Genomic DNA, 21,467 nt, shown 5'->3' on the forward strand with positions numbered 1-21,467 from the left:
TTAGAACCCAAACAACGGATTTCATATATAAACTGAATTTTTTCTCTTAATTTATACTGTTTTATACTAGACATTACTATATCTATTGATTTTTAATTAAATTAAATAATAAATAAGATTAAAATTACTCACCGAAAATATCGGGTGATGTACGTTTTTTATCGGCACCAGTAGCACCGCTTGAGTTCGATGACCGTTGGGTAGTAGACGCTGGGGCAGATCGTCGATTCACAATCGAATCGCTTCGATTCCTTCCAGATAATTCACGACGCACTACTGTAGTATTCAATGCACTAGCATGATGATTAATTTCCATTTTTTCTTTCTTCCTTGGCACAACATTTTCCTCTAATTCATCTTTCTCTTTTTCATTTTTCGTTAAATCCTCTTTGCAAAATTTCTCTACCGGAGAAATTTTCGGTTGTTCAACATAAATAGTTTTTTTAATTTTTTGACTTTCCGTTTGTCGATTTGAGTCTAACGATGGTTTTTCAAATGGTACAATATCATCTCGTGTATCTGATAAAAATGCATCGGCCATTTTTGATTTAATAGTCTCCGGATAGTGATGATGAAACATTAGCGGTGTTAAAATATTTATTTTATGCTCCATTATTGGTGGGGCGGTTTGATGTTGATGAATCATTGTATCCATTTTATCAACACGTTTTATTTCAGTCGGTTTAATTAATTCGTCTTTACTTACCGTTTTAAACGGTTCATTTACATTCGGTTCAATATTATATTTAAATGCAGCTGGTTCTTTATCCTTATCGGGTGAAATCGCTAATTTTACAATCGCTTTTTCAATTTGATTCAATTCAATTCGGCGATCTAATTCTTGTTCTAACTCCTTACCAAAATCACCAATTATATCATCAATTGAGATACTTTGAGATATGGATATATCATCTTTTACTATCACGCTTGCGGGTGCGCAAGTATTTTCATTACTTTTGATTGTCACTTCATCTGTTTCCTTTAACTGCGCTTGAATGTCATCGACGTTCACTTGTTTGTCACTTTGAAATTCTTCCTTAACAATAGATGTCTCTATAGGATCTGCACATGCGCATTCATCAATTACTGTTGTATTTGTTTCTTTTAAACTTAAATCATCATTTTTAATATTTAATCCAGTTTGAGTATCGATAATTAAAGCACATGCGCTATTATTTTCATGTTCTTCAACATTTATAATGTTTAATACTTCTGTTGTTGCAGCTTCAGTGACGTCACTCTCCTCTAATGGTAAATTAAATTTAGGTTTATCATAAAATACTTTCGATATATTTTCAACACTATCCAAACGATTAACACTATCGATTTTAAATTCTTCACCTTCATCAACAATACTCACTCCACTATCTCCACCACCACCTACCACTTCTTCATTATTATTATTATTGTTATTATTATTATTTGTATTATTATTAATATTATTTAATATTAATGATGTGGGTGGTTGTGGTGATAATGATTGATCTAAGTCTAGATCATCATCGGTGAAATCCGTGTCTGATGTGTGTGTTGTTTTAATTGAATATTCTAAGGTGTGTGCTAAATGTTGAAATCCTGGATAATTTGGATTCACAATACCACGTCGATGACAATGATGATGATGTGTTTCATCGAGACCCCCACTTAAATTACCATCATCGGATAATGATTCTGAATCGGATAATTCAAAACCACGGTCTTCTTCGTCACCTTGTGGGGATGTATCCACTGATGAGCAACTTTGTTGGGGTTCTGGAAAAATAAAAAGCGGAATATTAATCAACAATTATCATTTAGAATGTTCAAAAATAATTAATTGCAGATTTGGGAATTTTGGAACTAATTTTTAATTAAATTTCGCAATAATTTTTAATCGAGGATTTCAAAATTCTTCAGTGAAATCGGGAATAGTGTCGAAGACTTAAAAGACGTAATGCTCCAGCCACATTTTTTGATTGCATAGCTCTGATTGTCATGGTAGTATATTATCAAGAAACGCAACAAAACTGAAGATTTATGAAAGAGAAATATTTTTGGTAAAAATTTTCCTTGTGGTTTTTAACGTAAAATTTTAAAACCTTCAGAAATTAAAATATGAAATCGACAATACTTAAAATTTTTGTTTTTTAGGAATAATTGAAATCAGTTTTGGAAATATTTTGTGGGCAGGCATACGCTGCGTTTCGCCGAAATGAGCAATCTCCAGCTAGCCAGCCAAAGATATGGGATATATTGAGTCTGAAAATTTCTCAGTACAGTATAAACTAATTGAGGGCCCAGTTTTACCGAAAGCAACGTTTGACAGACAGAATACCATAAATAATTCAAGAAACTTTCAAAATAGATACTGAGCGATCTCCAGGAATCCAGCACCCCACATATATCGTTATATTTTTTTTCTTAAAGACATGGGATATTGTGAGCTTTGAAAATTCACTACTGGAATTGTCAACAGAGTGAGAACCACGTCTCAAAGTAGATTGACAAGGATAATAAATGCCGAGACCTGGTCATAATACGCATGTCTTAATATATAAAATAATATCCTGGCGCGTATTTAAAATAAGATTATACCACTTTTAAATAAAGTTAAAACAGTATATTTTGAACAAATTACCATTTTACCATTAAAAAAAATTTTTTTCATACAATTTAAACAAAATTATTTAACAATATTACTCGTTTGAACGTTAAAACAAAATAAAATTTTATTTATTTATTTTAAGGACATATGTGAATGTGAAATATAAACACATCATTGAAGCAGCTGATTCCGGTCATACTATCATGCGCATTGAATACCAGGCCTCCAAAATGGTGTTTTCTCTGTCAGCTGTTTGAATATTGTATTTTCATTTTTGTTAATCTACTCTGTGACGCCAAAATATACATACTTGGTATACACTGGGCTTATCTATTTAAATTATATGCTCTAAGATTGTGAGTGTGAAAATCGTTCGCTTAGTAAAATAAACTAACTTAGGGCCCAATTCTACGTTCTAACAAAAGCAACGTTTGACAGTAAAAATACCACAAATAATTCAATAAACTTTCAAAATAGATTTCAACAATAAATAAATTCAAATTAAAATACCTTTCGAGATGCCGATAAATATTCTTAACAATCAAATAAATTCTTTAAAAAAAAAGTATATTAATAACGTAAAAGGAATTCAAATAATTCCATAAACACTTAACAAATTTAACAATATTGCAGTTAGTTATTTATTTAATGACTAAACGAAATAAAATGAGACATAAATTTTAAAGAATGACCTATTAACAGGAGAGTAACAATAATATAATGATCTCATAATATACATCATTAAATGTAGGGAATGAAGAAAAAAATGTTTTTAATATATATCAGTGGTACTTAAACAATTATAACTGTCTATATTGCAATAATAGAAATTAAAAATGTTTTCTCGGGAGTGTATTTTTTACATTTTCGGGAGTGTATTTTTACAAATAAAGGAAGGGTTAATTTAAAATGCAAGAGTGGGCTAGAAACTTGGCTTATGAATTAACTGGAAAATTTTCAAGTGAAATTCTAACTTTTAATCTGCTTCTTCAAGCAAAAATAGGTTGCTAAGTCAACTTGGTTAGAAACTTTAGGATTTGAAGAAAAAACTTCCAATTTTCTTTGCTTAGACCACTTGTATTTTATTTTAACATTTTAATAATTTTAAACATGACATACTTCGTCTCATATTAGACATTTTCAAAATGCTACAAAGTAAAGTTCTCTACAATTAATTGGCTAGAAAAGTTTAACCATCATTATTTTTATTTTTGTATTTTTTGGGGTACCAAATTGGCTTATCGGTAACCGGATGAACAGTACATCAAAAATAAAGTTAATAAGGCTTAAATAAATTACTTATGGTTAAAAATAGTAGTATTATGAAGTTATTTTGTTTAACTGAAAAGTATGTATACTCAATGTCACAAAAAATGCTCGTTTTAAAACATTCTAAGTGTTACTATTATAACATAACATATGATGAGTACGCTTAGAATGTTTTAACTGTGGCACTTTTTTTGACAGTGAGTGTACCTGCGTTAGTCGTATTAGCCGATATGCCTTTACCGATGTTGTTATAGCTGATGCATTCACAGGCGATTCGTCTTTATACCCAATTTGACTGTATTTTATATCTTCATTTTTAGTAAAAAAATGATGTTCCGCCCGAGCAGGGACTTGAACCCTGGACCCTTGGATTAAAAGTCCAATGCTCTACCAACCTAGCTACCCGGGCTGTTGTCAAGGTTTCATATATACCACATTGGTAGCAACTATCGAAAATATTTTTAGATAGACAAAGATTTGAACTTTAAAAATTACCGGCAATAAAGAAGTTGCATATTTTTTAATTTTAATTTTTTTCGAAAATTTTTTTTTACTTTGATATTTCGTGTAATTTTACAATTGAAAATGGTTTTTCTAAACTATAAATTCAAACGTCTGTGACCTCAACACATCGTTTTAGCAACGTCACTGCACGGAGAAATGATAATAAAATAACATGCAGAATGATAAATGGTTTGTCTCGCAACTGCTTTTACTTTATTATAACGTAATTTTACGTTTCCATAGAAACGAATTCAAAAATGTGAATTCAGCGTGATTCCGATTGGCTCACAGTCTCGACGGGTGTAAATGCGTCCCTACCGATTTATTGATTCAAAAATATAATTATTTTTTATTAATAATTAATAAAATAATGGAATTTAAAAAAAAAAAATTACGTTTGTTTCATTTATGTAAGAATTTGTGACAAAAAAAAATTAATGCAAGTTCTCTATTCAAATAAATAGTCGTCTCATTATGCCGGGCACCATGGAAAACGCTACATAAAGTAAATTTAATATCAGTTAATGTTAAATGGAAATCAAAGTGTGATAATTATAAATATTAGTAAAAAGAAAACATTTACTTGATACACATAATTTGATTAGAGTTAAATATTGCATGTGAATATGATATAAAATTTATGGTGGTAATGAATAATATATCGTCTATTAAATAGTTTAGTTATTATAGATATTATATTTTATACCTAATATCAAATATTATTAGGTACAATCAGGTTATTATTATTATTATTATTATTATTATTATAATCTTATTATTAAATGATTCAATTATTATTAAGGTCTTAAATAAATATAAATCCCATTAATAGATTTTATGTGATGTGTCTAGAGATACTTTTTTATTGAATAATTTTTATTAAATCAAATAATTTACGAATAATAAAATATTATAATTGATGATTAGATACGATGTTAGACACTTTTAAATTGGAATAAAAACAGAACAGTATAAGATATCAATACGATTTTTATACCATGTATATATGAAATATATCAAGGTATACTAAGTTTAATCCCAAGTTGTTACCATAGGTGTTCATAAAATCACCTAACTAGTCCATTTTCGGTTGTCCGTCCGTCTGTCTGTGGACACGATAACTTATAAACGAAAAGAGATATGAAGCTGAAATTTTTATATCGTGTTCATAACATAAAAAGTGTGGTCGAGTTCGTAAATGAGCAACATAGGTCAATTGCGTCTTCGTAAACATTACTGTTTACCTGTGAGGGAGCAAATTATGTTAAAAACATTATTATAGTATGTATACAGGTACCTATTTTATATTTTTTAAACTTATACGCTACATATATTATGTATGTGTTTGTTTGTTATAGCAAATCATATACTATATTCACAAAGGAAGTGAGAAGAAAGATACTTTGTGTGTTAAAGTGTGTCAATCAATCTTTCATTACTTACATTACGTAAAAAAACAAACGTAATTATCACTGTTTCTACATGGTACTTCAACAATTAACTCGGTCAATTGTTTGTTTTCACTTCTGTCAAGTTTTGTTGATGTTAATAATGATTTGCGGGTTTATCGTGGGATTTTTAGTTTCATATGCGATAATTCTCGTGTTCAAGCAGATCCGTTATTTCAAAAAAAAATCAATGAAGCTCATTTTTGGTTAAATGGCTTCGTGAATGAACAAAAATGACGCTTTGGAGTTTAGAATAGCATTAAATGGTCATGCTTATATCCACAAAAATTAACACTTTGTTATTGTTTGTGATATGGAAGTGTAAATGGACTTCGAACATTTGTTTTAAAAAGAAAGTAGCCTTATTGTACCCTAAAAGAGGTGCCCAATGTCTCAAATCGTTATTCTAAACGTTTCTACATTTTTATTACACTAATTTTTACTAAATTGAATACTTGCAGCTCTTATGTGTCCCAAGTTTAAACCTCATTTGAGTAAAAAAGAATTAAATGTCCTTCGAATATCTATTCCTGTTAGAACAAATACAAAGATATTTGAAAATACAAATCTAGTGAAAAATGTATTATTAGATAAGTCGCACGCTTTGGTGCTATGAATCAATTTATTAAAGGAATATTGACACATGTGATATGGGCGTCGATAATAATAGATGTACGGCCAAGTTTAGTTCCAAATTAAACGATTGGTTGACATTGATGGATTATTATTGTCGTTTCAGTTTTATTAAAAAATATATCTATGAAATACTATTTGTTTGTTTTTTTATTTCGATATTGTCTTTCGAGGAAAAATATTATCAAGTCATTCAAATCTACAGGTTGTGGATGATTTTGATTATATTGCATTGATAACTTCAATTCTTGGAAACATATTATTTGCAGTCATTTTCATTTTATTAATAATTTAGTGATTATTATATGTCCCAAACTTCATCAGTGGCATCGTTTTGATGAGTCTAATATACTTTACCATTATAACGATTCTCAGAAATGTACGTTGGACAGATGTGTGGCAGTCAGTAACTATAACCCTGTTAAAACGACATGCTATAAACTTTGAACTGGGTAAGCGGTGCAAAAAATTTTTCGGACTAGGTGATCTTTTATTTACAAGTGAGAAGTATGTTATCATACATAATTAATACACGGTTAAATTAACATGTTTAGAGGCGTCAACTTCGAAAACGCAGCGTTTCTGAGAATTGCCACAATGGTAAAGTATGGTATGCAAAATAGGAAAAATATTTGACAATATGAAATATATTGTCTTAATTAGTGATATCTGCATGGATTAGGGGCTTGTCCTATCTTATCAAGAGATGGTTCCTCAAAATTCTCACCAGTTATACTACTTTATACATAGCCTGCAATATTCTCAGAAGCAAAAGCGATAAAGGCATCAACGGTTATTTTTTGGAATTCTTCCAATGAATGCTTTTTGTAGAAAACCAGACGCTCCTTAAATTAAAATGCCATTTAGTCTCGTGAATGATAATCAACGTCAACAATCATTTATAGCAAAAGCTGTTTGTGGCAGCACCACAGGTAGGGACTACGAAACAATTTGATCCAGAAAATCATTATTGCTATGATTGATGCTAGATTATGTGACATTATGTCAAGTAAAAATTTAACGAGTAAGTCAAATAGCCTGCTCCGTGGCGCTGCAGTCGATGCCACATTGAGTGAGTATCAACCTTTGAAAATTTGTAAAATTTTGACGTTAATCTTTAATACTTCAAGAAAATATAAGGGGGGGGGGGAGTAAAATTAAATTAAAAATAATAATTTACACGTACCTTCATATTCTAATAAGCTATCATCTGGTGATGATTCCGCCGAACATAACGAAGATGACGTTATATTTCTCCGAGGCGGTCGTATTGTACCAGAATGATTCGAGTCGCCTCCCAGCACCACCGTTGGACACGTAGTCGTTATATTGTTCCGTTGTTGTTGCTGTTGCTGCTGTAAATGATTTAATATTGTTGTTGTTGTCTCTTCTTCGTTGGACGACGCCAGATTGTTGTTGTAATTTTGTAATAAATCTTTTCTGTTGTAATTCTGTTGTTGTTGTTGTTGTTGTTGATGATTTCGATTGTTTGCTACTGTCGTTAATATCTTTCGATTGTTTGCTTCTAATTGCTGTTGTTGCTGTTGTTGTATTAATTGTGTATTGTTTGTACAAATGTCGGTATATGACCATTGCGTGTTATTCACAACCGCATCTAATGTATCGTTTGTATTTTTTAATATTGTTTGGATTTGTTCATTTAAATTTTGTTGATGACGTAATTGATTTGTAAAATTTGTTGTAGTGTTGTTTGTTGTATTTGAATTGATTTGATGATTTAAATGATGATTGTTGATGTTGTTACCGTTATTAATTGTTATTAACGGTCCAACACCGTCTTTCAAACGCATTTTGTTGCTTGCCTGAAACAATAAGAATAAAATTATATGAAAATTTAAGTTTTAATACGTGTTATGCTTCGAAAGATAATATAATTTTGATAAATTTTTAGAAAATAGAAAGTTTTGTGTAATGAAATATATGAGAACAACATGTTAGTTGTAGTAATGGTACGGATCCTCCAAGAGATCTCTTTGCAAAAATCGAAAAATTCGACTTGACAAGAATTAAAGCTTGAGCTGAAACTTTGTAAATAGTATTATATATTAATTATAGGAGAAAATAAGAAGATTTGAACAAAAAATCATAAGAAGGATTTATGGTGGTAAATCCAGGAGATCCTGAAGGGCGAAGATATTGCGAAGTTCATTTAATCACAGGGCTCAGATGATTCGGACATGTGCAAAGATTGGAGGAAGAAACGATGTCCAATAAAATGTTGTATCTCAATGTGTACGCCACACGAAGAAGAGGAAGGACTCGACTTAGGTGGTTGGACTAGGTTCTCGACGACCTGAAGATGATGCGAGTCACTAGATGTGGTTTCGCTGTTTAGGACCTAGTCACCTGGAGGAGAGTGGTCGAAGAGGCCAAACCCAACTCGGCTTGTAGCGTCTATTGGATTGTAATGGATATATTAACTCTATTTTTAAGTCGCCGAAAAGGTGGTAAGTCTGTTTTCGTCATGCAAAAAACTACTCTTCAATCATTCAATCAAGCCCGGATAGTAAGCCAAGATAGTACGATTTAATACTAGCCTCTTGCCTCCCACAAACTATCACTATCCTAGTGATTTGAATAATAAACCTCAGAAATGATTTAAATTCATCATTCGGAAGGATTTGTGCTCTTTTGAATCACTTGCGATAGCATCATAGACATAAGCACACACTTAACAAAAAATTTTATTTCATTTGTGTGTCTATATAAAATGCTATGCTACCCATATAGATGTAATAAACAGTAAAGAGGAAGTATCCATTAACCTAATTAGATGGGTATAATTGAAACAAATGTAATAAACAGAGATGTATAGTTGTTATACGCTATACAGACTACACACATAGATAGCAAGTTAGTAAATAAGTAAGTTAGTAAGGGGTGCGTTCATCATCATCATAATATTGTCAACAGAATATAATATTGTCTGTTTACAACACCAACAAACAAACATATGTTTAGATTAAGTTGGCAAAGCAGTCTAAGCTGCGAAAAAGTTCTATAACTGTGCAATAGAGCTCATAAAAAGTGCTTCCTTTTAATTACTTTATGTAACTCTTCCAAAAATATCAAATAAAAATACTCTTAAATTTATGTGTAGATTCTGTTGAATGACATCAGTGATGGTTATTTTCAGATTATCTATTGTTTGATGATCATTAGTTATAATCACAAGTTATAAGCATATAAGCAACCATTTCACGTTTGCTCTACAAGAGATTATTCGATCGCCAAACTGTTAAATTTTCGTAATAGCTATAGCCAATTGTATACTTTATTACTAGGCTGTATATGGTTCAACTAAAAATAAAGTCGTATTTGCTTATTTCTTCGATAAACAACTTTAACATTTAATAATTTGTTATTTTGTCACAACGGTAGCAAATCTCATCCGTTTTCAATCCCGTGTCGAAGTTAAAATAATTCAAATTCATGTTGAGGTTTTTTAAATAAATAATTGTTTTTTTACCCGTAATTTAAGAAGATATCATTCTTTATGACAGTATTTTTCACACTCTCGAACCTTTAAGAGTTAAAAACCTTTAGAAATATATACCATTCTCGTAAAAACTGTAAAATATGTATTAAAAGTCGTTCAATTGCCAGCCTGGAAATTATTGAAGAACTTGAATAGACTTATATTGGTAGTTTGAATGCAAGACTGTAAGACTTTACCTAGCATCTGAATAGAATTTGTTTTCTATTGGAACCTTAATAGCACTACTAATAGCATAGATCTCTCATGCTCATGTAAGACAAAAACTTTTCCCAAAAAAAAAAAATGGAAAAGTTCAGACAATTAAGAAAAGTATTCTCGTAATGAAGGATTGCAATATAAGCATAATATCATATATATTTTTCTATATCATGCATTGATATCAGAAAAAAATATGTGTTTAGCAGACAGAAACTTACGCAGTTTTTAGATAATAAATCACATTTTAGACCACTAATTGCTTGGGAAATATATAAGACTCAAAATCAAGAAAAATTAAATAACGCTTGGGTTTGATGTGACCAAAGTTGATGTTTTTACGTTAAGTTTCCTGCTTCTCGTCAAAAGGTTTATTCAGGTAGTGATAGTTAGAAAATCTGAATCAACTGATGAAGACGTATTAGTGGTATCGAATCAATAGAAAACAAAGTATTTTCAAGTTTAACATTTTCGCTTCCAGTGAGTTTTCGAAAACTGAGTGTGTGAACATGACGAGGGTTAAGTTTTTTTTTCTAAATTAGCTTTGCCAACTTTATACCCTCCAAACACACACGAAAGACTTGAACACATACACATACTCCGTGCTAAAATGTAACACAAAACCTCTAGAGATATTATCATCAGTTTCAGTACTTGGTGTATAGTAATATTATCGTGTAACCAAATCCATGATGACATGCCATAAAAATGCAGTTAATATTTTAGCTAAATTTTATTGTTTATTTTTGGTTCAATAAGAAAATATTTATTTCTTTTAAGAGTTTATGTGAATACCGAACGAATTATTTTATTTTTGCGTGAATATTCAAGTTTCGCAAAATACTGGCTAGTAATTTATTTTATATTCATGAACCTATTCAAAACATTTTATGATATTGAATTTAAGAAGTTTGAGAACACTCGTTTAGTCACAGGGAAATTCGTTGAGATAGAGAACCTTGCATTGGTTGCTTCTACTTTTTTGCGTCTATGAAACGATAAGACCACGTAAAAGATGATCTCTGAATCTCAGATGCCCATTAACAAACATTAAACAAACCTACAATTAAGTATGTAAAAAATTACAGTCCGTAGATATTGACATTTGTACAGTTATTCAAATGTACGACAGTCTAAGCCATATAATTTTTGCAAAAAAGGGTTTTGATAAAAATGAACATAAAGGCTTGGAACTCCAGAATATGAAAAGGACACAAAGAAGACTTCGGACACGTGGAAAAGAAAGCTCACAGTAGATGAATCTGCCGAATATATTACTTCTTCATTATGTGATCGGGAAACATTCAGAGTGACTGTATATCTAGTAATTACAGACAATATTGTTGGTTGAGGCAAGAATTGTACTCAGAAACTAAGAAAAGATCTTTATTGAGATATTTTTATTAAGGGGAGGCGCTAAATTTTGAAACTGCCTACAATAGAAACTCACACTAGAAATAATTTGTGTCATGTGTGCTTCGCATCATAGACCCTTTACGCTTGGTTCGAGCTGTAACCTTCGGTCTGACATTTAATATAGAGGCTTGTCTCACTCTGGCACTATAATTTCAAATTTTATAGTGTTCGACTTCGTATGCGCCGCTACTTTAAGTGTAGATGTCAGGGAGTCGATTATCTTTCTATTAAACAAATAAAAAAAAGCAATTATTAATCAATTAAAAATTTGGCGGATATGAAGAGAACCACTAACAGGAATGTTCTGTTTTTGACTCTTATCTGTTCTAATTATTAAACTGTGTAAAATAATAAAATTTCAAAATTACACAATTTAAGCAAATATTTTTTATGCTAGTAGAAATTTTTACATGTCGTATACATTTTTATTTTGAGACTGTTACACATAGGTTTAGAACTGCTGAGACTCTTAACCATTTGTGGTAATTGATAATAATTAGAACGATTAATTTTATTGAAATCATTAACATTTTTAAAGTTCGTTTCAAGTAAAATGAACTTCAATTAAAACTTTTATAAAAAAAACTAAGCAAAGAAAAATGAAAATTGATTTTACTTCGATAATAAAAGCAAAATAAAAGAAAATTTATAAACTTTAAATGTAACACAATATCGAAGAAAAATAATGTCCATTACCATTTTTTTCAATCGAATCAAATTTCCAACTCATTAAAAACACCATTTTCAAAAACTTTTCCTTTTAAAAAAAAAAAAGTATACAAATAAGAAAAAACAACACTAAATACTTTTGAACTGAGCACAAATTGAAACTTTTTGTCACACTTTTCAAAATGTTTTGTTTGTTTATATTTTTTTTATATAAAAAATAATAATTAAACAAAGATTAATTTAATTAAAAAGAACAAAGTACTCAAAAACCGTCCGTCAATAGGTCGGTCGCGTGGTTGAAAAATAAACAGAGAAAATTCTCATACACGATATGACTATTGACGTCAATTTGTTGAAACATCTACTAAAGAACTGAAGTTTTATTATAAAAATATGGTAAACGGGAATTTTCTTATACAGGCACAGACGGTTACATATATATAAGGTATATTTGTTGGGAAGTCTTTGAGAGACCATTCACTACTACCAAGAACTAAAGGAGAAGTTATAGCGTCCGTCCGTCTGTCTAGGACTTGGGTATATATTATACTTGGGTATGTGTATGTGTAATATAGCGACGGTGTACATCGACGCTGTGTGACGCACAGCATGACGCTCTTTACTACTCACTGAGTGGCTTCTGTTTATAATCCGTTTTCCATTGGCGTCGTATAAACTATAATCCGACGCCAATAACAAATAGATATCAAGAATATGTAATTTAAACTATAGGAATTTGCTTGCCAAAATTTGTTGGTTTTGTGTATTTTATTTGGGTCAAAGTTATTAGCCAAAATTTTTCATATTCAATTCAAAAAAATTTTAATTGACAATAAAAGAATATATTAGTTTTAACTGTGCTTTATGGCGTGGCGCCAGTCGAAGAACCTTGACGGAATTGTACCGAATTTCGTGTCTTATTTCATCTCCAGCAAGAGAAAAGCTTGAATTATTTTAAAGATGGTAGATATATTTTTAATATTGGAGTATTGTAAGGAAAGTCTGTACATATTCCAAGTGTAAGGATTCCAAGAAAATTGATTTGTCTGGAATAAGTTCAGGTTTTTTGCATTCAATTTAAGTCATCGTAAACACTCCTATTAATCCTATTTTTTTCTTAATTAGGTTTTCATATCGTTAGCAGTCTCTCTGACCAAGAATAATTAATTTTTTAGTCGAGCCAAACGTAAAAGATGGGATATCTGAAATAACAAAAAAAAAGAGTCAGTTTGTAAAGACTAATTTGAGAGACTTCTCAAAGTGAGAAAATACGAAGGAAAGAAGTCCATTTTCTGAATTTGTGTGAGAGTCGTCCTCAGTCTTTTCAAACAGGTTATTATCAAAGACAATGAATTTAATAGCTTAGAATTCTTGCTAGCAAATTGTTATCTAATTCACCGGATTATAAATTCTAGTAAAATCTTGTAAAATCGTTTTTCCTAAGATGAATTGAACCTGAAAATTATTTGCGAATTGTAGTGAAAACCCATTACCTATAATTAATTTTCACCTCTCAAATCCACAAAGAATTATAATTTTGAGGGTATTACGTTTATTCTTATATATTTACCTTTCTCCGGGAAACGAAATTTTTAACATTATGGGTAAATATTATCCTTAAAATCTGTTTTCTAAAGATACCTATTGAATAAATTTTTAAGAATATACACACTGTATTACCAACAAATTTAACAAAAAATTTTAGCATGAAATTTTTGTTTGGTTCTGTCAGTATTTTTCCAATTTATTTCTACGATAGTTTTGAGTGGTCACATATTGTTGTGTCTCATCTACCTTTAATATACAATTTTTTTCCTTATTTTTTTTTCGGTAGCAATATGGTGACATACATGTTGTCGTCGCGTCACAATGTTCAACAAAACTTCTCTTCTAGCTTTCGAATACCGAAAGAATATAGAGAAATATACATGGACATTTATTTAATTTGTACATCAACCAACCGAAAAAATAAAATAGAAACTTATATATGAAATTTAATTTAATGATTATAGAGACACAAGAAACTTTTTTGATTTCAAAAGAAACTTAAATTTTTTTAGATTAACTTTTTTCTGTTATTTTTAACTCGTTCGGAAATATTAACTGTATTTTTAAATTGAGAAAAAAAGCTTGTGAAAACTTTTATATCATATTTGATTTTTTAAATCAAAAAATTTTCAATAGTTTTTGAAGTGTAGTTCATTTGCGTTCAATTTGAAGTTTGGTTAGTTTAATATACAATTATTCTTAACTATACCGATGTAAGATATAAAACGGAAAGTATAGCAATGATTAGTCTTGTTTTGGAAAGAAAAGAGAAGAAATGTCGCGAATACAAATTGCAAACACAATGGCGAAATATTTCGAGCTTCAAATTGGATAGATTTGCACAGATTTTGGATGGTTTAATATAGACTCTGTCCTTGAGCTTTCAAAGTTTCTAGCTGAACTTAGACGAAATAATATTGAAGGGCCATGATGGAATTATTACTTCGACAGTTCGATAATTGCTCAAATCGACTTTTTTTTGTTCTCCAAAATGAAAAGCAAAGATATAATAATAAATTCAACCAGTGCAATGGGGGAACCTCACAAATCAGTAACTTTAGTAAATAGATTCATTGGATTTTGGATCCATGGATGGATTTTAATGTTACTGTTTAAAGACTGGCACTATTCTCACATATTATTCCTCCGAACAGCACGCTTTTTGTTAAATGATCAATACATACTGAAAACTTCAGGAATGCTTTCCTTTTGACGAGCCTACTGAAAACTCTCTCTCTGATACTGAAAACTGATTTCGCGTTCTGCGTTCAAATGACCATTTGAGCTATCGGTATGTATTGAGAAACAAAAATACCCAAGTTCAGCATGTTCGAGGGGCTAGGTGATTTTTGTCGGTCAAAATTAATTTATTGTGTAAAAATTATTAATGTTATCAAGTGGTCATAGTGTCCGACAAATTCCTTGCTCCGTTTGTTGGACAAATAGCGTAAATATTACATCATGCTTATTTGAAAACGCAGCTCTTTCGAAAGTCGTAGACATAAAGTTTGGTAGACTCGTCAAAAGGAAACCATTGACGAAGTTTCAAGTATGTATTCATAATTTACAAAAAGAGTGCTACCTCTCTTTCATATTTAGAATATTTTAAAATATTTTTAGGTTTTATGACGTAAGAAATTGAAATTTAACTGTAAAGTAGCTTACTCTCTCCAATTGAAAATTTTAAGAAAAATGGTATGAACTTTATAGGTTTGTTCATTTCAAACTAAATGAAAAAGGATCCTTTGGTTTTTCAACGGGGTTTCTGTCTTGTGTATGATGATAAAACAATAACAAACACATATTGTTTGAACATAAACAGTAGCTAATAATTTCTAAAAATAATATCCATATTGATTGCTTCTTCTTGCAAGCTTGTAAACATACTAAACATTGCTAGTATACGTAGGGTTTACAACGAATGTAAATTTACAACAAAGACGTACGTCAACATACTACTAAAAATAAAACATCTTTTTTTTTCTAGATTAAAGATTAAGAAACAATTTCTTGTTTGCATAATACTTGTTTACATTATACAAAATTGAAAAGCTTTTAAGGTATTAATTATTTCATCGATTTAAAAGTAAGTTAAGTTTCAGTTATTTAAGTCGATGTATAAAATAGTCTTAGCTTGAGGACAGGCACACAGCTAACTCAGGAGAATGCAGTAGACCTTTTTGATTTACAAAGTTAAGATTACTGTTGGCTTTAAACACAAATTTTTCAAATAGACATGTTTCTGAAAATAAATATTGAAAATAATAAATCAGCTGTCAGTCAGTTTAATTTCCTTAGAGAGTAGTTCCCACAAATAGACTTAAACTAAGGACTAACTATAATCACGGTAAGAAATGCATGGCGTTTACTACAATGCTGGTATGATGTAAAGGCAGATACATATAGTGTATATGTTGGCATAAGTAATATAATAGTATTGAACGGAGACACGGACTTCTTCTTGACCCAGTTCTTGACGGGCCATGGCCAATTCAATGATTATCTTTTCAAGATGAGACTACATGACAAGCCGACATGCAAATACTGCCCGGACAAAATTGACAATGCCGAACACACGTTCTTCGAGTGTGCACGGTGGAAGAACTACAGAAGCAGCATCGAAGAGATCATAGGCGCCAGGCTCTCCCCCTCAAGCCTGGTGAGCTATATGATCAAACAAAAAGAAAACTGGTCAGCTGTCGCATCATACGCGCAGCGCCTCTTAAAGAAGAAAGTCTCAGAAAGAGAACAGTAGCCGGGAGTAGGCGTCGTGAGACGCAGCACAGACTAGATTGAAGTAACGCTAACGCGGTTCCAATCTAGTCCTCCCCGTACCATCTACGGGGAAAGGGGAGAGGAGTGTTTTTTTAGTGGGTAAAAATCGCCACACTACCGTCCATCGTTTAATCTGCCGTAAGATGGGCGGCGGAGTATTAATGATGGCGGCGTCTTTGGAAGATCTTTTTCGTACCTCTATAAAAAAAAAAAAAGTATTGAACAGGGTCATCCACCAAAAGTATTGTGAGTATCGCCAACTATGATGCTGACTGCTACTATTCCTTGCATACAGTATACAGAATGTCGTTCACACCAATACTGACATAGTGATATCCCAAAAAATCTTACTGTATACCGTGAGAAAAATTTTCAATTTCTCAAAGACAGTTGGCCTTACAGGCCTTTTTTTAAGGACTAATTTGGTTCATATATTGATTTTAAATATTGATCGTTTATAGTTTATCCGTATAATTGCAGCTAGCTAAACTATCTTTTCGGAATTCTTACGTTTATATTCATTGTAAACGGACCATATAAACCGCAGACATCCATGTATGTATGTATAGATGTATAGATGGATGACGCATAGATTGAAATACAGAGATGGATAGATAGACTTTAAATGTACGATGGACCGATAGACGGACAGACAAAGGTTAGAGTGTTATATGGACGCCACAACTAAAATTCAGTGAGTGAGTGAACATTGAATGGGCATTATTGTTGTAGGTGTGCCAGTATATCGACACGCGCCATCGAACATAATGTACACCCGTTTTGGTGTGTGTGGTTTTATAACCTATCATTATTTTACTTAATACACATTCATCTATCTACGAGTTGTGGCTCCTAAAAATTTCTGTATATAGAATTCTGTACCAAAAAGCCAGTAGAAATCGATTCAACCAGCCAAATTCTTTGTCCATCTAACTCAGTAATGGTCTATCGAGTAGGTATTCGAATCTCCAGGAAATTTTGATGGGGTACCTCCTGGCAGGCGCAGATTTACAAGGCAAACAGAGTAGGTTTGTGCGTAGGATGAAAAGAACCCAAAGACGAGCAATTTTGAAACTTGGCACGCATATCAACTGGATCGAGAGAATAATCGATTAATATAAGTCTCGCTATTGGCCTTATATAGAATATTCGCTATGCCTCTATCTCAATAATCATCTTATTTGAAGTATTGAGAAGGGGGGGATAAATTTTTGGACTGCCTGAAAATTTCTAAATCCTGGCCTGCTTAAAGATCACTTTACCTTTCTTTTGCCGCCAATAATCTCGGTGAATATTGATTTGATCTTTGTCATTCGAATTGCTTTGCTTATTTGCATGATTCCACAGAAAATAAAGTGTCTTCAGAATATGAATTGAGCTGTGGTACATATAATAATAGAGTCACAGCCTAGAAACCGATCTTAGATCCTAAACTGGACATTCAAGAATTTTTAGGTGTGTACTTCAGTGTAGAATCAAGTGCCCGTACTCCATTGTAGAATCCGGGTTCTGATTTAAGGCTGTTGTTTAGTCATTTCAAAGAATAAAAAATATTCTGTCCTTTGATTGTCTAGACAAATCAGCACTTAATCGAATTCCTTTATCAATAATAATTCTATTTTTATTGTAATCGATTACCACACACCATTTTCAGTATATTTCAATTCGGGCTATAATCGAATTATAACAACCAACCACATAGCATTTATTTGAAATTCGATTATAAAAGATTTTCAGAAAAGTTTTCGTCTTAATTTTTAATGTATCATACTCTATTTTCTATTCGTTGTAATTCACATCAATTTATAATGTTCATGTCAAGGTTTTTTCTCTTAAATATAATGTCATTGAAAATTTAAAAATTCAATTATTTTTAAATAAATAAAAAAAAGTAGGTAACCAAAATTTGTGCAATTAAATTTATTTTGTAAAATAAATGAAAAAAGATAGATTTTTTTTGTTTTAAATAAATATGACGAATATCAGGAATTTTGATTGTTTATACAATAAAATATATTAATAACAATCAATTTAGTTAAGGATCTGCATTTATTTTTTGTAAAAATCCGATGGTTGGTACGTGTTAAAACAAAAGTTTTCTTCCTCTATTCTTTTTCGAAACTCGAAGATTTGAAAATATTGAATCTTGGCTGTTGGAAGAGATTTTAAATATTTCAGTATTTTTGTCCACTTTTTTTGTGCTAGCTCGGCTCTATTTATCAGCAGATCCTTGGATCTAGCATGGAATGTGTTCATAAATCAACTTAAGGTGCGCTTAAAAATCAACTGAACGTTTTAAAATGTTTTGTAGTGAAACGCATTATGGTTTTCGGGGCAAGTGCACTGGATTGCTGGCCCTAGATTCGGAGCTGTCTGGAGGGAGAGTAAAATTAAGCACATATATCTCGATTTCAATCATCATGATCTGAACAGATAATGCAAAATTTTCAATTGTTTTGAAAAATAATAAAAATTATTTTGTTATTCGAATTGTTTTATAAAATGATATTGTGAATGAATTCATAATATTGATCACGTCTAGGTATATAGAAATGTAATATAGAAGCAATCGATTTCTAATTGTAAAAATATTTATTGAAAATAAATTCTAAATGTAAACGTTTACAAACGTGTATGTATTATTTAGTATACAATAGATTTAAAAACATGTTTGTATGAACGCCACACAACCTCTACATACAAATAGACGTGAAAATTTAAGGTGATTGTAAACCTACAGTATTGTAAAAAAGTTTTAGTTTTTTGCACGGTACATATATATAAACCAAATTCTTTCCTTTTAGTCAAGTAAGTAATAAAAGTAATTTTTAGCTTTACAATAAAACGCAACTACAAAGTATATAATATATTGTGTGCAAGTGATGCTTATAAATTTGATAATATAAATATCGCTCTTCAATCATCAATACTTTAACTATAGTCGTCTATGTTCATCAAATGATGAATCTTCGAAGAACTCATAATTAAATTAAAATTTTGTTTTTATATCATCGAAAATCTTATGTTTTTATGGTATTATTATAAACTACAAAATTATCTAAATATTTTAGATAGTTTTTTATCACTTTATCTAGATTTTTTGATATATAAATATCCAATATGATACCCTATATGATTCATCATTTTTTCAACCAACTTTGAACGCTAAAATAATATTAAGAAGCCTGATAACCCAGGAATTTTTTGTGATTTTTGGAAACTTTGTTATTCAAAAAATGTATTTATAAAGTTCTATTGAAATTCCTAGTATATTATTCAATCCTTGCATATCTCCTTAACACAAAAAACGTCCAAACCGAGAAAATTTCTAAATTACTAAAAATGTACAGCCGTGTCTTAAACTGCATACAATTGATTTATTTGACATATTATCTACAATATTAGTTGGTATTATGTACAACATAACTTTTTGTTACTGTCACGAATTGATCTTTTGATCGAATTTATGGTCCTTTGAGCCATTTGTTCAAAGTATATAAGCAACCCAATCTCGTAACAAGATCATAATGCATAAATTAGATTTGAATGGCGAAAGATTTGTGTCTATTCATAAGTGGAAAATATTTGACAACACACATTTATTGAGCAATTAAAAATATTTAAATCCAGGGGGCTTAAAAGCATCGAAAACCGTCTAGGAACCATTTGGAAATTTCGATTGGAAAACACTTTCTCTATATATTTCTTAAAACATCGAGGAAAAAAAACCATTAGTAAACAAATAACATATAAAATGATTATCCATTATTAAATAAAAGGAATACCAAGCAACCACCAATGAATGACTGTATAAATTAAATATTCAAACCTGTATACTTGTACCTGGATATCGCGTGCTATAAGTCATTAGTTATAGTGTATGTATGTATATATATATAGATGACTGGCGTCTATTGTCGTCCATTCAAAACAACGACGACAATAATAACGGAGCCACCAAATGTCTGTTCTGTTGTTTTCAACCTTACATTATGTAGAAGTCCAATATATATGAATACATGGCAAATAGGGGTGGTATTGTTTTCTTGAATTATAGAAAAAAAGGCTGACGATTACTTTTAGTACTAGTCTGCCGTGAAGAAAACATCCGGTTATTCACGTTAAACACATACTAAATATGTGTAGAACAATGCTAAATCGTTATTAGAAAAATTATGGAAAATTAAAACGTCTACTTTGTTAGTAAATTACTTTACAAATGTTGATTGTTTTTAAAAAGGGTAATAATTTTTTTAGTAAATAGGTCATGCAAGATATATTATGTTTCTTGAAATATTTCGTAATGCAATCCTTGTAAGGTATTCGTTTACCACACATCTATAAAGGAACCTGTAATATTTGATAGGAAAATGGCTTTCTGTGAAAATTTTTCCAGCCCACCTTAAAATGTTCTTTTAATCATTCTAATCAAAAACTCTCACGACCACAAAACTTATCAACGAGTAGTTTTTGATTCTATGGGCTATATGTGAGAGCTTTTGATCAGAATGATTCAAAGAATATTTAAGACTGGGTTAGAAACAGTTTCACAGAGAGAAATTTTCGTATCTCATATTGCGGGGTTCTTTGGAATTTTAGCTAGAATTCTGTATAGAGTTGAAAGCGATATTTTACCTTAGTAAGATCACTCTCGATCAAATTAATTTTCAAACAAACAAAAAATAATCAAAATCGGGTAATTCCTTTACGAACTACGATGTCACAGACAGACACACAGATCCACAAACATCCTAAATTTATAACACATCTCTTTTAGTCGGGGACTAAAAATAGCACTAAAACATTGCAGAAACTAAGTGCTTTTTCCTTGGTGATTTCCTTGGTCAAGGCTTGAAGACACCATATTTCGACGAGAAGAAAGTTGTTTTAAGGCACAAATTTAAAT

The 21,467-nt window shown here is 30.8% G+C and overlaps 1 protein-coding gene across 1 annotated transcript in view; it reads right to left on the reverse strand.

The window, feature by feature from the left end:
- The window catches only part of LOC123305582 (putative uncharacterized protein DDB_G0282133), a 99,705-nt gene that overhangs the window by 46,762 nt on the left and 31,476 nt on the right, over positions 1-21,467 (reverse strand). Inside the window, exons 2-3 of the mRNA XM_044887354.1 lie at positions 7,625-8,261; positions 133-1,752 (exon numbers count right to left, since the gene is read on the reverse strand). Coding sequence (XP_044743289.1) covers positions 133-1,752; positions 7,625-8,261 — 2,257 coding nt within the window. The remainder of the gene's footprint in view (positions 1-132; positions 1,753-7,624; positions 8,262-21,467) is intronic.

This window comes from Chrysoperla carnea, chromosome 1, assembly GCF_905475395.1.
Source record: "Chrysoperla carnea chromosome 1, inChrCarn1.1, whole genome shotgun sequence".
Lineage (NCBI taxonomy): Eukaryota > Metazoa > Arthropoda > Insecta > Neuroptera > Chrysopidae > Chrysoperla > Chrysoperla carnea.